At 36.6% G+C, this 22,507-nt stretch overlaps 1 protein-coding gene across 9 annotated transcripts in view; it reads left to right on the top strand.

The window, feature by feature from the left end:
- CEP152 (centrosomal protein 152) overlaps window positions 1-22,507 on the top strand; it is a 114,006-nt gene that overhangs the window by 5,519 nt on the left and 85,980 nt on the right. For all 9 annotated transcript variants that reach the window (XM_071214191.1, XM_071214188.1, XM_071214187.1 and 6 more), the window contains exons 3-10: window positions 6,787-6,890; window positions 7,117-7,189; window positions 7,271-7,549; window positions 8,890-9,055; window positions 12,154-12,294; window positions 13,401-13,540; window positions 15,508-15,708; window positions 20,003-20,150. In XM_071214191.1, coding sequence (XP_071070292.1) covers window positions 6,787-6,890; window positions 7,117-7,189; window positions 7,271-7,549; window positions 8,890-9,055; window positions 12,154-12,294; window positions 13,401-13,540; window positions 15,508-15,708; window positions 20,003-20,150 — 1,252 coding nt within the window. The remainder of the gene's footprint in view (window positions 1-6,786; window positions 6,891-7,116; window positions 7,190-7,270; window positions 7,550-8,889; window positions 9,056-12,153; window positions 12,295-13,400; window positions 13,541-15,507; window positions 15,709-20,002; window positions 20,151-22,507) is intronic.

Raw genomic sequence — 22,507 nt, 5'->3', positions numbered from 1 at the left:
TGCGGGAGTGATAATTTATCGTTGATAAATGATAAGGAAACAAAACAGGGTGAGATTAAAGTCTTTGGCAGAGGACTGCCGGGGGTAGAGTGATGAGGAGGAAATGCTTGAGCAGAGACTTGCAGAAGCCTGGGGAAGGGCATTTCAGGGCAGGACACCAACTAGTACAGAGGCTCAAAGGTGGGCAGAACAGCCAGAAGGTGTGAGTTTCTGGCTTGTCCTGAAATGCGTTGAGCCCTGGCCATGCTGGGCGTGTATTTGCGCATGGCAGCACAGCACATCAGCTGGAGCTGAGCAGGGGCGCTCCTTTCCCAGCTGGCCATAGTTTCCACTTCTCACAGAGGGGCCTATGTGCTGACACCCCCGTCCCACTATGTGAGTTCTCTCCCAGGCCCCTGAGTACATGTGCATTTGTGACCCATGGCTTAGAGGAGGAGGTTTCTGGATGTTGGCAGAGTCTCTTGTGACAATTGTTGGGGCAAAGATGGAGATGAAGATTTTCTGTTATTTTGTGACTTTACTGCACAAAATTTTCATGACCCTGAAGTTTTGGATAGTTGCCTGGGATCTAGGGATTCTTGAGAGGTTCAGTTTAAGTAATCACCACAATACAACTTAAAGAAAATTGGGAAAGATATTATAAACATGCATAGGGTATTAGAGCCTACTGCCAGGTGTATTGTATAGTGAAAAAATTTAAGTGAGTATTAGTTAAGGAAATGATTAATTCTGGATAATTCAGAACATAACCATTGGGATCACCTCTTTGGTAGACTGTATGTTGGGCTGGGAAATTTCCAGAGTAAAAGGTGAACTATCTAAGAATGTTTCTAACAGAGTGGAAAGAAAGAATACATAGCTAATTTGCCTCTTACATAATAATTATGGATATACCTAAGAAATCTCATGTTAATAAGTAATTTTTTCCTTTTTTTAAAAAAAATAATTGGTGCAAGGGAACAAGTGAGATCGGAGGCTAGGGAGTTTTAGATTTTCAGAAACAAAATTCAAAATTATTCATAAAAAATCAGTTGTATGTATACTTTGTCACTGCAGGTTAAAATAATGAATTGGTTGATTAAACCTAAGTGTGTTTGCCTATCCAGAAGCCTTTTCAGCCTCCTCAGCTTCCCTTCCACCATACTAGCAGAACTGTTCACAGAGGTTAAAGAAAAGAGTGTTATTTTCTCTTCCTGACTAGTTGGTAGCTTTGGGATTGCAGCCGGGTTGTAACTCTTAGCAGTGGGCTAATGCATATTGCTTTCCTAATTAATGAACTGTTTTATATCCAGATTGCTTAAGTAGGAGGAATACCTATATCCCCAAAAATGTGCTTTCAGGCTGACCAAGAACACCACGTCTGATTCATAATCTATCCTGCTAAGACCCTTTCTCTGTAAATGGCAGGATAATCCTGATTTTGACCAACAAGTATGAATAACCAGTTGCTAATACAACATGCATTCAATTTTCAACACATGTTCAATTTTGGTGCTTTGGGGTCAATTGGAATTTTGTTCACATTTGCCCATAATTTAGTGAATAAGCCATAGTCATATTCCAGCCCTTCACTTATAATCTTGCCTTTCCCATTTCTGTACCCTTCTTTGCTTGCATCGAAGATCAAATGGAGAAAGTTCATGTAACCTTTAGGAAAAGAAAGGATTTAGTAAGTGATTCAATATTCGGAGGACATTTAGCCTACTGGAATCTCAAAGCCGGAAATCATCACGAACAGACTAGATTTTGACAATATCTTCAAGAAAGGCACTAGAATAATTTCTAAATTGCCACAACTCTAAATGAGGTGCCTACGCCACAACTTGATTTAGTGTTTTAGCTGAAGCACAGTCACCAAAGTCCATGAGGGTGCAGGTGAGGGAGGGTGAGGATACCATAGAGATGTGACAACATATCAGTTCATATTTATAGCAATTATTTGTTACACATTACTCATGGTCTTCTCAGCTGATTGGAGTGTGTCATCTACTTGCTGTACCATTTGAAAGCTGCTGATGTAGTTCTCTTTCTTGCTACTAAATAGACTTCATCCAAAGTGTTCTCAGCAAAACTTACTTTTAAAGGTGTTCACAGAAGACAAATTCAAAAGCAGCTTTATTTACTTCTTCATAATTTAGCAATGTGATTTTGCAAAATAGATTTTGCTTATGTCATTATACTTTGTGCTTTTATAGTAGGATTTCATAGAGATATAGTCGTTATGGGTTTTTGTCATAGGAATGATAGTTGTCAGCTTCTAAGTTATTAGTAAAGTTGGAGCTTAGGATAGATCCCAATCTGTGATCTCAGTCTGCTGGAGTATATATGTGCTCTCTGCAATGTCGCCAGAAGTACCTCATGATTATTGCTTGATTCTAAATAGTAAATGTATGCATTTGTTTATTTTGGAGCTAGTGGTTTTGGCAGAAGCACTTAGTAATCTGTGCTATGAAGATAAAACTTGCTCATTTAGTGATGATGCATTTGAAACCTGGAAAATGATCCTGACTGGAGAGAGTTACAGAGAACAGACAGATACTTGGCTGTTCCCACTTTTTTGTTTGTCTGCTTGTTTGTTATTAGCGCTTCTCTAATAGAATAATAAAGCTCTATTGAGCTTGGAATCATATGTATTTTAGAGGTAAGGTTTCCATTATGTAGCCTTTCTTCCACTTTTTTATCTGCCTTGTTTGATGTAATTGTGGGAACATTTTGATATTTTGTCCCCACTAGGGGGAGTTGTAAAGCTAGTATTTGTTTACATTTTGAATTATTTGACTGAGTGGCATTTTCTTATCATCCCCCCCAAAAAATCAAAGGAACAAATGGTTGAGTATTCATCCTGTATTTTCCTGATATTTTTCTTTAACAATTTCTTAATTATTTGGATTGTGCCTTGTGAGGTTTTCCTATAATAAATAGGCATTTTCCAGGGGCTGGCACAATTGGAACAAAAAAATTGAACACTGGCAGAACTGAAGCTTAACTGTCTATAAGCAGCTAGAAATAAGTGTTACCCGTGGCTGACTAAAATGTTTCGTAGAAGAAAATAGAAGAGCGGGTACAGGGAGATTCAGGTTCAGGCCCTAACTCACTCACTTTATATTCGCAAACCCCTTACCTTCTCTGGGCGTTGGTTTGCTCCAGTGTTGTCCTGGGTCAAAAATTCTACATTATATGTTACTTCTAGTTCAGCTGATATTTATCTTATAAACTGTTGCTAAATTTTCCACATAGATCTTCCCCATAGATAAGATCTTCCCCACTAAGATAACACTGTGAAATTTAGTTTAATTATTGGAATGGAATTTTATATATATTTTTTACGTTATGAACACAGTCTAATTAATAAACTAAAACTCTAGCTGCCAAGTTATTTTGACCCTTTATCAATCCCATATTGCACTTTTTCAGATATGCTTTTAACTTGTTCTTAGGTGAAAATTTAAGTTTCTGTTTAGTACGCACCCATGAAAGCATTATTTTAATAATTCATAGTTTAAAATAGCCACAGTCTTTTCAATGCACTTATGGGGTAACCTGTTCAAAAGGAGCATGACTGCTGGCTACTCCATTTGCTGTTTGTCTCGGGAGAATAAGCATTGTTTTATGGTTTGTAATCTGAAACCTTTTACTTTCATGAACATTGAGGATTATAGGCTCTGAAGACAGTCTGTTTAGTTCATTTAACTGTCACCTTTACAGAAGGTTTACATGTTCTCTGTTTCTCATTATTCCCTAAATATAGGCTTTTGGTTGTTCTACATGGGTTATAGAAGTGTTTTGTTGATGAATTTCTTTGAGGTAAAAGCCCTCCTTTTTTTTTTTTTTTGAGGAAAAGAAACCTGTGACATAAAGGGAGGGAAGTTTATAGAATGTCTCAGAAGGCATTTCGGTAGAAGTCTTACCAACGGCAAATTATCTTTTCTTTAGAAGTATATCTTAAATTATTTAACACAGTTGACAGTAATATCCCATTGAGAAGATTGCTACTTGCAACCAAAAAGCAGTCTGATGAGTTTGAAATTAATGAGTGATATTAGATCCAGTCATTTATAAAGATTGTTATCTTTGTTTTTGAATCTGTATTTGGAACTTGGATAGATCTTTAATGAGAAAAATTTATCATTTCTAAAATTCTGTGCTTGATAAATATGCATAAGATGATATGGTAATTTTGTGTTTTATGGCACCAGGTTTAATGACCAAAAAATTTTTTGACATTGTGTATGGGAAAGGCACACTTTGATTCTGGGATGCGGAAGCCCTGGGGGTGGGCTTTTGTTCCTGAATGGCCTTATTGGGAGGACTTCACTTCATTTAGCTTCTCTCCTCCCTGATAGTTAGAGAAGCCAAAGAATATGAGCCAGCTATGCCAAAGATCTTGATGGAGAAAGTTTTTGGAGTGAGGTGTATGAAATTTTAAAAATGTAGTATCTATGTAAAGTATCTAAATACTATAGGGATTATTTTGCTGATTAAGTTTACCTCCAGATCCACAAGCATGGATTAGTTGATTGCTTATGCTCTAATTAATTTTACTCCATGGAGTGCCAATTTTCTTAATTTTTTGGTGTCACAAAGTATTGTAACTGCTTAACTATTGTATAACTTCCTATCCTTGTGAGGAGGGTAAAATGTATAGTTCAGATATTGCTGTCAAGAGTCCTCTGAATTATAAGGCTATGTACTTGAACCTCACTGAAGTTTTAGAAGAAAATATTCTTTCCGTACAGGAGTCTTTACTTGATGTAAGTATGAAAGATTTATTTTGTTTTAATTTTTCCCTGTGTAACGTGTGGGGGTAGTCTTTTTCCTTCAAGCAGTGATATGTAATTATAGACCAGACAGGTTGGATTGCTTTTGAATGACCTCACAGATGGGAGTTTTTCTTTTCCCTAGTGTATTTGGTGTCTTTGTAGAATTAATTTGCTAGCTTTCACTTGAGCCACTTAATATAATATGCTGATATGTTCTGTTTTGTGTTTATTGTTGCTTCTTTTGAGTTGCTTGTTCTTTATATCTTTGAGTCAACTCTGATATGGCTAATTTTAACATTTTCAACTACCCCACAGGAGTAGGTAGGCAATACGTCAAAGTCTCAGTTGTTAATGTTCATATTAAACGAGGTTTAGAGATGAAGATAGCTTCATTGTAAAATATCTTTAACTCTCTGTCTTTAAAGGAAGCTAAATGGATTGAGAAAATCTTTTAAAAAAATCATCCAGTGGATGTCACAAATACATTTGGGAATGAGGAGGTATCCCCCTTCCTCACATACCTCATTACCATTCCCAAACTTTGCTTCACCAAAACTTGGTTAACGCTTTGGGGCATTCCTTTTTTAGACCTTTCTTGGAATATTTTTCTTTAGCTTTTATCATATGTATTTTGTTTAAGGAAGTTTTTCTGATTATAAAAATAATAAATGGATATATTTTATAGCCACACAGCATTTCTTTTATACTAATGAGAAAGTAAAAAGGGGAAAACCAAAACTACCATAGATTATGGGGCATTCTTTTTAGACCTTTCTTGAAATATTTTTCTTTAGCTTTTATCATATATATTTTGTTTAAGAAAGGTTTTCTGATTATAAAAATAATAAATGGATGTATTTTATAGCCACACTGCATTTCTTTTATACTAATGAGAAAGTAACAGGGGAAAAACCAAAGCTGCCGTAGATTAAGGAGTACCTCATTTATTTTTTGCCAGGTTTACAGAGTAATGTCTTTCAGATTAACTCATTGCATTTTATGGAACTGACTTAGGTAGTTTTCAGGGATTCAGTGAACTTGTTTATTAAATTGATGCTTAATTTCTTAACAAGAAGGCATTATAGGCGGTCTGCCCATTGACTATTCAGTAACATAGTGTCTGAGTCTTCTGATTCTGTTACAAATTTTAAGAGACTTTGTATTGTATGTTGAAATTTGAAGATGTTTGTAAATATTGAAATTCAACATATTAGATGATTATTCATCTCTGTATTACAGTGTACTTTTCTTGAAACTTGAGTGAATTTATCCTGTCATGTAGTCTAATTTATGTAGGCTCAAAATGTGATTTTCTATTTCTCTAGAAAAAAATTGGAGAGCCAAGTCAAATGCTTTGTCAATTTTCATATGCTTTTGAGAGTGCTGTCTGTAGGAAATGGAATCTTCCAATTCTTCTCTTACTCACATGTCTTACAAGAGCAGAGTATTGTTTATCTTTTCATCATTGGAATTAGATAGCAACCTACTAATTAGTCCCTCCCTAAGGGGTTTCTGTCATATTATTTCTATCATATTAGAGCTTTTAAGGGCTTGTTGGCCACCTGCTGCTGCTGAAAGTCTCACCACCTGGGCAGAGTACAGCTGGCAACTGAGTTCCCTGGGGGATGTTTGATTGTTAAGTCTCCAGGGTCTGATTACTGCAAAGCAGGATTCTGAGGCTCAAGTCTTCCCTGTGATAACATAATACAATTATTGTACCATTATTACAATTTACTGTGTTTTCCTAAAGAAAATTTTTGTGTGTGTGTATTTAAATCTAAGACCCTTGTAGAGAAAAGTAAAAATTCTATTATAAATCCTGATATTATTTATTCCCCTCCCTTAAGTGAATTGAAGAACATTATTCAGGTAGAATTTATTAACTTTATTAAATGGAGATATTAGGAATATCTTTGACTTCTACAGTTAAAGCTTTTATTTTCTTAAAAGAAAAAATATATTCTTCTGAAGGCAGCTTTGGTCTGGCATCTTATGTGTGATATTGATGCAGACTTTCCTGTCTCAGCTGCAGCAGTTACTCACGGACCTTCCTCACCATATGCTGGATGATGACCTCTCCTCCCCTGAGCTCCACTACTCTGACTGCAGTGAGGATGGCGCTGACAGAGAGTAAGAACCTGAAAGCGCTTTCACTTGCCTATTTTAATTCTAGAAGTCTCTTTGTCTTACTTCTCTGTAGGTAATGATGATGTACCCCGTAGAAATCATAGACTAATTCTTAAAATTGGGGGTGAAGGTTTGGAGGGAAAACAAGTTAAAATCCTGGGGGTTCTTTGTGTTATCTATGTCCAAACAAATGACAAGCTCTAAATGTAAAGTGTTGATTTTTCTCAAGAGCACGTCATTCTCAGGATTTGGAGATGAACTGGAATGAGCATCAGGTGCTTCCTAAATCTCAAAATGTCAGAGTAAGTATCTGGCGTGTTGATGACTTTGATGAGGGAGGGGATGAATCTTAGTGCTTTTGTTTCATTCTTATTATCTGATAGGACTTTAACAAGATTCGGGATTTATATGTTGGAGAGAATCATGGAAATGGTTGGGAAGAGAATCGAAGTAAAAATGAAGACCGACATCCTGAATACCATCCTGAAGAAGTTGGAGATGAAGGTGGAAGTGGGTATAGTCCTCCACGTCAATATGAACAGACTGATTTATACCACCTTCCTGAAAATTTTAGACCATATACCAGTGGTCAAAAGCAGGAATTTAATAACCAGCCAAGCAACGTTATTCATTTTTCAGATCCTCAAAGAAACCATTTTCAGGTATTGTCAGAACTTGGCTTTTAAGAATTTGTGTATGAGGGAGTGGATGTAGCTCAGGTGGTTGTGTCCCTGCTTCCTGTGTGCGAGGTCCAGGGTTTGACCACTGGTACCTCCTGAAAACAAAACAAATGGTAAAACCAACTCTCACAGGGTAGAGGATGTAGCTCAGTGGTTAAGTGCCTGCTTCCCATGTATGAGGTGCTGGGTTCAATCCCTGGGACCTTCTAAAAAAATATGTATGTATATGCATACATGTACATATTTATTTGTATAAGAAGTATGTATTAAGTGGAATGGTAAGGTGATTTATTTTAACTACAAAAATTTCTGAGTGCATTTATTCAGACTCATACTGAATTAGTCATGTGGTTTTCTGTTTACAATATAATGTAATCATGATCTAAAGTCAGAAGTTTAAAATACAGGCTCTATGGAAACAGTTGATCAAACATTAAAATTTATTTACAGTCTAGCAAGAATAACTACCCTTATATACTGCTGCCTTTGGCTTCTATTATTTTACTATGTTTCAGTGAGAAGTTGTGTTGGGATATCTTAACAGAGATTTAAAAGCTTTAATTCTATATAGATGGCAGCATTTACTCTCCACAATATTTTTGTCAAATTCATTACTCCCTTTTCACATGTATTTGATTTGCACTTCCTTTCTCGCTCATCACCCTTTTAGCAAAGTTTGGGTCAGACACTTCAAAGCTGATGTCTGACATCAGCTAACAGGAGAGAGATGAAGTTATTAGAAGTAAAGAAACACCTTGTTTTCGCTCTGGGAGAATTTAATGAAATAAGATCTCACGGTACAGTTAGGTGCTTCTTTGGAATTTCTTAGCCCATTAGGGCCTCAGATTGCCCATAATATTCTATGTTATCCAATGCCTGGATGACTTTTTGGATCCTTTTAAGATGGCCATTTTCTCTTAATTCCATCAATATAGAATATTTTTCATTCTACAAATGTTATTGACTATTACATATAAGACATGAGAGTATGCATTCTTACAGTCTCAAGATGTTGACATCATCTAAATCATTCTTGGTAAGATATTTATATAAAGTCTTACTGGAACTTTTGCATTTATTTATGTAGTTGGCCCCATTATATGTGCAAATAAAAGTACAATTGAGATGTGTGTAAACTGCATTTTGCAGACTTTCAATTAACAGTGTTAACAGTGCTATGTTAAGCAAAAGATGTATGTATACAATTTTATGATTGTGCCTGAATTAAGTTCTGCAACATAAAATGAGGCTGTTTAATTTAGATAATTTTTTAAGAAACGACCAAATCCTAATTGTCTGTTTCATTTATCTCCTTATAATAGCAATTTGGTACGTCACAGAGTCCCAGCTGTCAAGCTGTAGAACCGTATAAAGTGACATATAAACCTTATCAGTCTTCTGCCCAGAATAATGGCTCACCAGCCCAGGAGATAGCAGGAAGTAACACATTTGAAGGGCTGCAACAACAGTTTTTAGGAGCTAATGAAGGTATGTGTCAAGTTTATATTTATTTTTTAACATAATTAGGGAATTCAACACTGAGTGGACATTTGAACTCATTTGAGAAAGATTTTTCAGGTATGACAATGAAATTGTTGATTTTTCTTTTAAGTGCCCTTATTTTTAGAGATATAGCTGATGTATTTACAAGTAAACTGATATGAAGTCTAGACTTATTTAAAAATGATGTTGTTGGAAGGGGCGATGGGAGTGGAAGCAAGACTAGCCATTATTGAGGCGGGGTAGTGGGGATTCATTTTACTATTCTCTCCATTTTTTTATGTTTGAAGTTTTCATAACAAAAAGTTAGTAGAACATTTTATCAGCTATATATTCATAATTTTCTTACTGAAGTCTGATTTGGAAAAAATAGATAGTTTCTTCTTTAATCTCAGACTTTTCATTACATAGAAATGTAATTTAGTAAATCAGGCATTAACATCTTCCTTTTTTCTCTTGATTTTTCGAGTTTTAGGACAGTCATTAGGCAACTCCATAAATTAGTTTATATATAGAATCTAAACTAGGCTTACATCTCAGATTTAGTTTGGTGGTACTTGCTAAAAATTTTTAAAAAACAGTATATGTATAAATATGAGGATGGAAAAAGTACATAAATCTGACTAAAGGATTTTGAGAAGAATGCCAATATTAAAAAACAAAAAAACCCAAGCTTGCACTGTCACTAACTTGAACTAGTGATTTTATAGTCCAACTTTTACTATCATCCTCTCTGGCATATGAAATAATTTCTGTTTGCTATGCATGTTGAAAAGCCAGTGTGATTTTAGGGTATGGCAGCAAGATTTTTATTTTATTTTTTTCTTCTTTAAGAAGTGGGGAAAGTCATAGTGGATATTCTGGGCTAGGTCAAAAAGAAAACTGGACTGCCATGCCATACTTGGTAATGCTGCTTCCCTGGTACTCTGGCCACAGAGCAGTTATAGGGAGAGGTCCAGAACTCTTCCCTGAAGGAGTCAACAGCAAATATGGTAGTGACTTCTCTTTGTTCATGAGTTTTGGTAGAATGAAAAATTGAGGAAATGGACAGAGTATGTGGCTTAACTGACTTTAGATTGAGTAAATAATTACAGCAGTGGCTTGACATCATCTTCTGGGTGTTTACTCTTAGCTCCCTGTTTTCGTTTCATTTATATCTCCTGGCCTTTCAGCCTAGCTAACCTTCCATCACCTTTCTTAGCAATCTGCATATTATCAGGTTGATTTATTCTTTAAGTCTGTTAAACATTTGCCTAAATTTGACATTTGGAAGTTAATTAAATAATTTCATGGTAGTGCCAAATTTAGTGATTACAGCTTCTTAGCAACAAGCTCATTAATTTCAAAAAAAGATTTTGAACTTGGGGCTTGTAGGCTGTTCATTCCCAGACTTGCCCTGCTATAAGGCCTGGAGAAGAGTTTGTTGACTTTTAACACATTTTTCAATCTTTTGTATTTTTTGAAATATTTAGCTATATCCATTTTTCAAAAAGATTTATTTCGTTCTCCCTCCACCTCACTGTTTGAGCTCAGTGTCTGCTCTCTTTGTCTGTTCTCTGTGTGCTCTCTGTGTCTGCTCATCTTTTTTTCTTTTTGGGAGGCACTGGAAACTGAACCCGGGACCTCCCATGTGGCAGGCAGGTGCCCAACTGCTTGAGCCACATCTGCTTCGCCCATTTTTATAAAGGGATTGAATTATTATGTTAACAAGTTGTTAAAACTCTGTTAATGCTTTTATTACTGATCGTATGCTAGAGAAGCCTGGCTTTAGTGGAAAATGAAAAATATTTATCATCAGGTAGTTGAAGCATTATCCTTTGACTACTGATTGGTTTTTTTTTCCCCAACCATTTTTAAGTAGTTCCTAAAATGACTTTGTTTCTGAAAAAAGACTTCAAAATTCTTTACTCTTGTATTCATTAATTTTTTTAAATTTTTAAATTTTATTATTTATTTATTTATTTCTCTCCCCTTCCCTGCCGTCCCCCACCCTAGTTGTCTGTTCTCTGTGTCCATTTGCTGTGTGTTCTTCTGTGTTGCTTCTGTTCTAGTCAACGGCACTGGGCATCTGTGTCTCTTTTTTGTTCTGTCATCTTGCTGCGTCAAGTTCTGTCATCTTGCTGTGTCAAGATGACATGTGCAGTGCCACTCCTGGCCAAGTTGAGCTTTCTTTCGCGCTGGGCGGTTCTCCTTACGGGGTGCACTCCTTGCACGTGGGGCTCCCCTGCATGGAGGACACCCCTGCGTGGCAGGGCACTCCTTGTGCACGTCTGCACTGCATGTGGGCCAGCTTCCCACCGGTCAAGGAGGCCCTGGGTTTGAACCGTGGGCCTCCCATGTGGTAGGTGGACGCTCTATTTGTTGAGCCAAGTCTGTCTCCTCATTAATTTATTAACTCAATAATTATGTGCTAGCATAAATATGAATATAATTTTCATTCTTGCTTAAAGTAAAATATTTGAGAAAGATGCTGAGATATTTTCTTTAAAAATGGTTTTTAGATGCTGTTTTTTAAATGAGAAATATTACCTTATTCCATTGCAATTGGTATGTACTTATTTTTTTTTCATTTAAAAAATTTTGTTGAAGTTTATTCATTCATGAACATAAACAGTAAGCGCATAGTGAAAGTTGTGAATTTACAAAACAAACATGACTAACATACAGGACTTCTATACATCAACCCACCAATACTTTGTGTAGTTGTGGAACGTTTGTTACAAGGTATGTACTGATTTTTAATTGACTAAAATGAGAGGGTTCAGTTTTATATTCTAAAGCAGTGACTTTCAAATTTTTCTGGTAGTGCCCCATAGGAAGAAGTATATTTCTACATTGGGATGCATTATACAATAAATATCTATGTAAATAAGTATATATAACTGAAACAAAAGTTTTTTACAATAATACTAATTCTTACTACATGATGCACTGATATTTTCTATTCTGTTTTATTTAGTCTTGTTTTGGGGGAAAAAAAAAGCCTGTCACAGTTCACTAAATTGAGTTCAAAAAACATTGCCCTAAATGACCAAACTTAATATTTTATATTTTTATCTAATAGATTGTCTTTAATTCCAAAGCAGATTCTGCAGAAAACATGCAAATTATTCAGCTTAAGGTCCTTAACAAAGCAAAAGAAAGACAACTAGACAGTTTAGTTGAAAAGTTAAATGAAAGTGAACGTCAAATTAGATATCTGAATCACCAGCTTCTGATAATCAAAGGTAAGATAACAACTCTTGGGTGCTATCATTTATGGGGTATACTAGAGCTAGGTATCTTGTCCCATTGCCTCATTTTAAATCTCAAGCTTAGAGAGTTAAAGTACTTGGTCAGAGGGCTCATATTGAGTCAGACAGTAAAAAGAAAACTAGGATTTTTCATTCCTTGTCTTAGATTACTTCTCTCAAGAATATACTCTTTTGAGATCACTTTCTCCCTTTTTTTCTTTCCCTTCTTTTAAATCCCACTCCTTTTCTCTCAGGCTGAGAAAATCAATGAATATTATTTAACTCTGCTGATGGCATTTTGTTTTAAAAGGTTATTTATTCCCTAAGTAGTTTCCCTTGGATAAAGTATTCCAATTCCCACAGTAACTTGCTTTTAGTTTGCAATGCAGCATTTTTTGAGCCTGTAAATTAGCATAAAGTTTTAATCCAAGTAAGAGGTAGTGACCCTGACCTCCTTAAAGTGTGCCAAAGAGAAAACTGTGTCATATATTATGAGAAAGCACATAGAATAAATATAGATTCAAATTATAATTACTTGACTTTCGTGTTTTCTGTAGTTTTGTTCAGTGTTAAACTTTCATTTTTAGAATAATTTTGGTACTGAACTCTAGTTCACTTCAAACTTAATGATGGTGAAAAGGCCCCTTTTTGTAATGCTCATAAAATTTATTTTGAGAGAAGAACTTGTGAGTTGGTACAGAAAATTATGTGGGAAGAATATAAGATTAGGTGAATTTAAATGGAGTTCGATGCAAGTATAAATAAGAGGTAGTCAGTCCTCAGATACCTTCTTTGATTAGCATGGTTGGTCACTTGTATGTAACTTCTTAAGTAAACAAATGCTGAAATCGTTATTAGAAAGTCTTTTGATCTCCAATGGGATACAATAAGATTTTTGAAGGTAATTTTGGTTCTCTAAAAAGTTTTTGGTGTTTATTCAGGCATTATTTTTTTGAATTATTTCTTTATCTAAATTAACTGATTCATTAATCTGTATTCAGTTTAATTCAACAATATCTATGTTGTGTCTGTTAGGGATTTTGACATTGGGGTCTTTCTACAGTAGTATGTTATTTCTGTAAACATTTTGAATGCCCTAGATGAAAAGGATGGCTTGACCCTCAGCTTTCGAGAATCACAGAAACTCTTTCAGAATGGAAAAGAGAGAGAGATACAGCTTGAAGCACAAATAAAAGCACTGGAAACCCAAATACAAGCATTAAAAGTTAATGAAGAACAGGTAAATATTTTATATTGGTTATTTATGGTAAAGTTATTTATTATGTTGGAAAAAGATAAAAATATTTCTGAGTCTAATGATAGGAAAAGCATAAGTCTCAAACTTTATACCAAGGAGACTATACTATAAATCTTAAGTATGACAAGAATGTCACTCTCTGGTCACAACTGAATATGAATGCAAGCCAGTTAAATGGCTATTTGTGAGAAGGAAACAACTTAAAGAAGTTATACAAAAGGATAGAAAATTATCATTAAAGACTGAGTCTAAAAAAAACAAAACATAATGATGAGTTTTTTTTTTTTTTTTTAAGATTTATTTTTTATTTAATTCCCCTCCCTTCCCCTGGTTGTCTGTTTTCTGTGTCTTTTTGCTGCGTATTGTTTCTTTGTCCGCTTCTGTTGTCGTCAGCGGCACGGGAAGTGTGGGTGGCGCCCTTCCTCGGCAGGCTGCTCCCTCCTTCGCGCTGGGCGGCTCTCCTTATGGGCGCACTCCTTGCGCGTGGGGCTCCCCTACGCGGGGGACACCCCTGTGTAGCACGGCACTCCTTGCGCGCATCAGCACTGCGCATGGGCCAGCTCCACACGGGTCAAGGAGGCCCCGGGCTTGAACCGCGGACCTCCCATGTGGTAGACGGACGCCCTAACCACTGGGCCAAGTCCGTTTCCCTATGATGGGGTTTTATAATCATTTTTAACTGTTAAGGTTAGAACTTAACACATACTTCCTTGTTCAGTTTGAACAAATGAATCAATATCTATAGAAATGAAAGCAGTACTGGAATAAATAGACAACCTCTAGAATAGAATGCAGAATGCAGAATAATTCCTTTTGAAATTTTAATTTTTGTGTGTAATGTGGAATATTAGCATTTCGAATTTCTTAAACACTGGTAATTATTGGATTAAAAAGTTAAATTGCTTTTAGTAAAAAGTTGTAATTTTATAATTTTACAAGTCTCAAGTTGCAATTTTTAAGAAAATAGAATATAAATATAAAAATAAAGGCAACGGAATCCCCAAGTGTATTAGTTTTTTATTGCTGCTGTAACAGATTTCCATGAATTTAGTGGCTTAAAACAACACAAATTTATTATCTTACAGTTTAGGAGGTCAGCAGTCCACCAAAACCTCACTGGACTAAAACCAGTGTCATCAGGGCTCTGCTCTTTCCAGTGACTCTAGGGAAGAATCTCCTTTTCTTGCCTTTTCCAGTTTCTAGAGCCTGCCCTCATTCTTTGGCTTGTGGCCCCCTTCCATTTTCAAAGCCAGCCATGGCTGATCAAGTGTCTCTGGCTCTGACTATTCTGCTTCAGTTTTCCCTATTTAAGGACCCTGTGATTACATTGGGCCCACCTAAATAATCCAGGATCCTCTCCTTAGGTTAAGGTCAATTGATTAGCTGACCTTAACCTTAATTCCACCTGCTACCTTCTCTCCCTTGCCATGTAACATAACAGGGTTATGTTCTAGGGATTAGAGTGTGTACATCTTTGGAGGACTGTTTTTTAGCCTACCACCTCAATGTACAGTTAGGGCTTTCCAAATTTTGTTTTGTTTTTAGTGACCATGGGCAGGTTTCATCAGTCTTTCAAAAAACAGTTGTCATTTTCCTGTGACCTTGGGTTGCCCCATGCTTCACTCATCAAGTGATGCAAACAGCACCAGGACTAGCACAAAAGCAGCAGATTCCTTTCCCGACACCCAGATTTGCATTTTGCTGTGTAAAATCTTCTCTCGTTTTCCTTGGGTAACTACAAAATTTATTTTCTCAATGAATAATGTTTCCAACAACAGTGAGCCTCATGAATTCCAGCTAGGGAAGCCTTAAGAAAGCCAGAGCCACCCTGTGGAGACCCCTTCTTCTCTACTCTAATTAAAGGATGGTTGGTTTTTAGAGTTAAAGTCCACAGACAGTGCATGTGGTCAAAACACTGTAAATGTGGACATCCTGTGTGTATTTACTAGATAATTAAGAAGTCCAGAACAACTGAAATGGCTCTGGAAAGCCTGAAGCAGCAACTGCTGGACCTTCACCAATCTGAATCACTTCAGCGAGCTAGAGAGCAGCATGAGAGCATTGTTATGGGCCTCACAAAGAAGTATGAAGAGCAAGTATTGTCCTTACAGAAGAATTTGGATGCTACAGTGACTGCACTTCAGGAAAAGGTTGGAATGATTTCAGATGAACAACTATTAGCAATTAGTAAACATGGTTATTTTTTGCAACTGTTATTTTGTGGTTCATTTTATAGAAATCTTAGAAGTTTGCAGTTTTAGATTGTGAGTAAAACTTAAAAGCTGAAGATTTTTATCTATAAATGTGTCCTACAAGCATAAATTTGTAAAGCCTTCTTCAGATAGAATTGGTTAATAATTTCTCAGTTCTCAGATTACTAGTCCTTCATTTATAGAGTATGTATACATATTGTACATGGGTACATGAATAGTCATTTCCCTAAAATAAATCCAAACTGAAAGGAATGATATTGTGCCGGTAGCAGACTTGAACCTGAGAGGTTATCTTGGGAGCTTAACCAGTAGAAGGCCTTTCTTGGATCTCCTAGTATTTGGTTATTAACCTAATTTGATAATTAGTCAATAAAGACTGTTCAGAAATGGTTCTTGGGAGAGAGTTAACTGTGAGAATAATGTAATAAATAAAATAGGAAAAAAATCTGTTCTAAATTCATGTAGATTTGAAGCTTGAACATATTTCATAGTCAATTTTATTATTTTTGCCCAAAAGAAAATAAAATGTTGTAAGCCAAAGGTGACTCATGTGGTGGTGGGGTTGCTTATGTTTTAAAATTCCCAGGAAATTGCTTGAATGAATAAAATTTGGGAATGCAGATTTTTAAATGTAATTTCAGAATTAATTTAACCCAAGGAAAGATAGATGAAAAATAAGATGCAAGGGTATGGAAAATCCCATCATACTTAAAATTTATCTTGATTTGGGTTGTATCTTATTTATACAGCTGACTTTAAATGTTTCCGTGCTTTTATTAGAGCCATATAAGATTGCATTATTGCCAATTTCATATATTTCCTCGTAATAATAAAGGCAAAATATACTATTAAAATATCAAGAGTTTACATTATCCACTCTTGATTATTTCAACTTATTGAAGTGAATAGTGGCATATATAATCTTGAATTATGGATGAGCCCCAAATTGTTTGTATATTCTACTTTTATATAAATTTTTATGATTCTTAAAAATAGATTTATTTCCTAATTATGTTCTCATTCTATATATATAGAAAAACATTGTGAATTTGAATCAGTGTGGAGGATACATAGGGGTGGATAAAGATGAAAACCATGCCAAATTATCGAAGTCTACTTTATAAACAATTTAAGCACAAATATAATTTAAGGTAATAGTTTCATTAATTTTGGCTGTGCTTGGGTAGTCGCATTAAAGTTAGTTGGATTTGGAGAGTGATCCTCCTTGGATGACTAGAAAGGAGTGGAGTATTTGATAGATTTTCCATGCTCAGTTATTTGAGGATCTCTCCATTTTAGGGTGACTTGGACATGTTTACATAGGGGATTGGCTGGAAGGAATCCTGGTGTGTTCTATCCTCTCTTCCCTTTACATCCTCCACCACTTCAGTAGGACTCTATACCAGAAGAAAAAACAAAATCTTGCTTCTGTGCTGACTGGACTGCCAACTCCTGAATTATAAATTGAAGCTGTTGACTAAAGTCTTCCCACTATTAAGCTGAGTTTTATTGAAGGTCTGTGGAGTTAGTGTATTTTGAGAAATATGTGGCTTATAAAACTATAATAATTATTTAGTGTTTTCCTTCAGTCATCAGCTTTTCTTGGTAGAAGAGAGAAACAACACAACATTCTAACAGTTCTTCCCACTTTGACTGAGTTCCTCTGGGTTTTTGTTTTGTTTTGTTTTGTTTTTTTAGTGTTTCAGAGAAGATGGGAAGAGGTGGGCTTTTTGGAGCTAATAGTGTTCCTCTGATGACAGAACTCTGAGTGGAAAGTTCTTCCTAGACCTCCTCAGAACTCCCTGTACCTCCTCCCATTCATAGAGGATTATCTTTTTAATCGTGTGAAACCTTTCTTCTGCTTTTCTTGAAATCTTCAGCTTTGGTGAAAGCAACTACTCAATACTTTATTCATGGAACTTGGTTTCTAATATTATGACCTTCACCTGGTCTATATTCTATCTTTCTTTTAATATTACCTTTAATAGCGCCACTTTGAATACTTTCTATTGACTAAGAGACTCCCACAGACTTCTGTGTGTGGTCTAATCCTCATTTTTCTGTTCATCGGAACCCTGTTCAGTGCTCTTTGCTGCCATGTCACAGCTGTCACCTCTTTATCATCATACTTATCATTCATTCTTAAAAAGATGTCTTTCCTTACCAGTCTTGAACTGTGTTCTCACTGGAAAAGACAGAACTGCTCACATATATATTTGGTATTAAAACTTCACAGTTTTATCGGTACAATCTGTTTCTCTGAATTTGTCAACAGAAAACACCATGACTTAACTGATTGTTGCATGTAGTCAAGTTCTTGCCAGGTCCTGCCTTTTCTAACTTTATAATGTTTTTCATATCTACTTAAAATTTTTTGCCAGTTTCCAGTCTCTTGTAAAAACTGTAGTGACCTCCTCAGCACATAGATGTTGATTGTCTCCACACCCTTTCTTGTACCAATAATATTAGCTCATTCATTGAATTTGCTATGTTAGTTTGGTGCCTTAGTACCATGCTTCTCAAGCTGGCCTGGGATTTAGCTGCATTGTGCCAAGAGGTTTGCAATAATGAATAAACATGGATTGGTTTCCAGAAGGTTCATTTTGCTTAAAAATTTAGGAAACATTTTTTTAAAGCAAACACAACAACATTATGAAATAGAATGCAAACTTCACATGAATTTAGAAGTTAAAATGTGAGTGAGAGGAATGGCAAGTGTCACTTTCCTCTAACTCTTAGGGGAACTTCTGTGTTAGTGCCTGTATTAGTCAGTCAAAGGGGTGCCGATGCAAAATACCAGAAATCGGTTGGTTTTTAAAAAGGGTATTTATTTGGGGTAGGAGCTTACAGATACTAGGCCATAAAGCATAAGTTACTTCCCTTACCAAAATCTCTTTTCATGTTTTGGAGCAAGATTGCTGCTGACGTCTGCAAGGGTTTAGGCTTCCCGGGTTCTCTCCTTCCTGGGGCTTGCTTCTCTTTCCTCTGTGGGCTTACTTCCTGGGGCTCCAGCTTAAGGCTTCAGCATCAAACTCCAACATCAAAACTCCAACAATAAGAACCCTCAACTTGGGAAACGGATTTGGCCCAGTGGTTAGGGTGTCCGTCTACCACATGGGAGGTCCGCGGTTCAAACCCCAGGCCTTCTTGACCCGTGTGGAGCTGGCCCATGTGCAGTGCTGATGCGCGCAAGGAGTGGGCAAACGCCTCAATGGGCAGACACTGCAGCCAGCAGACCCACAGCCAGTGGAGAGCAGATGTGGCTTGGGCAGTTGGGCACTTGCCTCCCATGTGGGAGGTCCCAGGTTTGGTGTTCCCGGTGCGTACTAGAGAAGATGAACAGACAACAAGCAGACAAATGAGAAATGAGGGAGCCATCTCAGGGGGCAGGGGGTAGGGGGAACAACAAAAAAAAATAATAAGGTCTTGTGAATGTAGAGGAGAAAGGGATTTTAGAAATCATCCTAATTCATCTTTATTAGAAAAATAGAAAAGAAGAGGAAAGCGGATATGCCTCAAGTGATAAGGCCTCCACCTACCATATGGGAGGACCCAGGTTCAGTTCCTGGGGCCTCCTGGTGAAGAAGAAGAGAAAGCATGCCTGCATGGTGAGCCAGTACTCACATGGTGAGCCGAGTTCCTGCGCAGTGAGCCTTGTGCCCCTGCCATGAGCTGAGTGCCCATGTGAGTGCCTACATGGCGAGCCAAGTGCCCGCATGGTGAGCCGAGTGCCCGTATGGGTGCCCATGTGGCAAGCCAGTGCCGGTGTGGTGAGCTGGGTGCCCAGGCAGCAAGCTGAGTGCCCGTGTGGTGAGCCAGTGCCCACACAAGTGAGTCACACAGCAAGATGATAACGCAACAAAAGAGAGACAAAGGGGAGAGTTGAGGTGAAGTGCAGCTGAGACCAGGAACTGAGGTGGTGCAATTGACAGGGAACCTCTTTCCACATCAGAGGTCCCCAGGATCGAATCCCAGTGATTCCTAGAGGAGAAAGACAAGAAGACAAAAAAGAGAGAAATAGATACAGAAGATCACACAATGAATGGACACAGACAGCAAAAACAGCAGGGGAAGGGTGTGGGAAGGGGAAGGAGAGGGGAAGAATTTTAAAAAAAAAAGAAGAAACAAACTTTTTATATTTGACTAAAAACCCTATTATACATAATAAGTTTTACTTTAATATTTAATAACTAATAATGAAAATGGCTTCTTGAACACTTTTTCTATTTAGGAAGACATTTGCGTTCATTTGACAGACCATGTGAAACAACTGGAAAGGAATCAAGAATCAACCAAATTAGAAAAGACTGAGATCATTAACCGGCTGACAAAGAGTCTAGAGGAGAGTCAAAAGCAATGTGCGAACTTGTTGCAGTCAGGTAGGTGTCTGCTAGGACGATGGTTTCCCCCAAAGGCTAGTGTAATATGCAGAGAGAACAGAGTAGAATACCTGAATTATGAAAATTCTGGAGAGGCAGAAAAGATAGTTACCTGGTGATTCATTTTTTGTTTTAACTTTGCTATATACTTATAAAGGTAGTCCATTTTTATTTGATAATTTGGAAAACAGACAACTAAATAGTAGAAAATAAAAATAAACTATATTCCTACTACTGTATGGTTAATGTTTGGTTTATTTCCTTCAAATAAAATAAATGCAAACACAGGTAATTCCCAGCTTTTGTACACAGTACATTTCTGAAAACATAGCAAAGCTGAATGTGTAAAAATTGAGCAGTAAAGTCTACGTTTTAAGATCTATTGCTGAAAGCAAAAAATGATTATAAAACCCATATTCAGTATTTTTAGACCCAGTCTTTGATACTTTTCTGTCCTTTTGTATAACTTCTGTAATTACTTTCTTCGTCACAATGGAAGCCACTTAATGGCTTATGATCATCATGTTGCAACCAAAGAGTGACATTTTTGTCATGTTTATGATTTCTATCATGGTCTCCATGGTAATAAGTTTGAGACTTATGATTTTCCTATAATTAGATTCAGCAGCATTTTTATTTCTTATTTTATTTTATAAAATGGTATTAGAGTAAAAGGCAATAAAATAATCACATTTGTACAAACACTAATGCTCAGTCAAAACTGCCTGCCCTGTTTGTTGGTGAGTAGCACACATCCTGTGAAAATAGCTGAGTTGCTATTCATTAACTGATATGTGAAAGTAGACTTTGGCATAAAAAGGCAATTCAGAATGTTGCTAAGATGTATGAAAGGGTAAGTTATTAAAAAACTGGAAGTACTAAAGCCAAGGACTGGCCTGGATATATGTGTGTGTGTATATTTGGTGAACATTTTCCTTGCCCTTAAAGACTAACAATATGATTTTCTTTAGTTACATAATATGTCATCATTATTTTGCTTCACCATTTTCTTTTTTTTTCTTACTTATTAGAGAAGTTGTGGGTTTATAGAACAACTATGCATAAAATACAGGATTTGCATATAGCACCCTACCACCAACATGTTGCATGGCTGTGGAACATTTGTTACATTTGATGACAGCATATTTTAAAATTTGTACTATTAACTGAAGTCTGAGGTTTAACTTAGAGTTCACTGTGTAGTGTAGTTTCATGGATTTTTAAAAAAAAATTTATTCTGTTACCAAATAAACAATCTATTTCCCCTTTTAATCACATTCAGATATATTTCAGTGCTGTTAATCTGCATTCACAATGTTGTGCTACCAAAACATTCCTTCATTCCAAAGAAGAACCCCATATATTTTAAGCCTTAACTTTCCGTTATCTATCCCAACCCTATTCCCCAGTAACCTGTATTCTAGATTCTGGCTTTATGAGTATGCATATTCTAATTATGTCTGGCTTATTTCATTTAACCTGATGTCCTCAAGGTTCATCCATGTTCTCGCATGTATCAGGACTGCATTCCTTTTTATGGCTGAATTATATTCCATTGTATGCATATATCACATTTTATTTATCCATTCATTGGTTAATGGACACTTGGGTTGCTTCTCTCTTTCGGCAATTGTGAAGAATGCCACTGTCAATGTCAGTGTGCAATAATTGTTCAAGTTCCTACTTTCACTTCTTTTGAGTACATACCTAGTAGTGGGATTGCCGAGTTATTTGGTAGTTCTATAAGCTTAGTTTTCTGAGGAACTGCCAAACTTCCTCAGTGGCTGTACCATTTTGCATTGCCATCAGCAGTGAATCAATGTTCCTATGTCTCTGTATCCTCTCAACTCTTGTTATTTTCCTTTTTTTTTTTTAAATAGAAGCCATTCTAATGGGTTTGAAATGGTATCTCATTGTGGCTTTGATTTGCTTTTCCCTGATGACCAATGATATCTAGCATCTTTTTCTGTGCTTTCTGGCCATTTGTGTATCTTCTTTGTAGAGTTGTCTTTTATCCATTTTTATTTTAAAGATTTATTTTATTTATCCCCCCTTCCCCCTGCCGCCCTTGTTTGCGCTTACTGTCTGCTCTCTGTGTCTGTTTGGTGTGTGCTCATCTTTTTTTTTAGGAAGCAATGGGAACCAAAGCTGTGACCTCCTGTGTGGGAAGGAGGTGCCCAATTGCTTGAACAACCTCCTCTTCCTGCTTGTTGTGTCTCTCATTGTGGTTCCTTGCTGCACCATTTCGTTGCCTCAGCTCACTGCACAAGCCTGTTGTGTCAGCTTGTTGTCTTGCTTGTCTTCTATAGGAAGCACCAGGAATTGAACCCAGAACCTCCCATGTGGTAGGTGGGCAT

Source organism: Dasypus novemcinctus, chromosome 3 (genome assembly GCF_030445035.2).
Source record: "Dasypus novemcinctus isolate mDasNov1 chromosome 3, mDasNov1.1.hap2, whole genome shotgun sequence".
NCBI lineage: Eukaryota > Metazoa > Chordata > Mammalia > Cingulata > Dasypodidae > Dasypus > Dasypus novemcinctus.
Note: the sequence above shows the minus strand (reverse complement) of the source record. Positions and strands in the feature narration are given on the sequence as shown.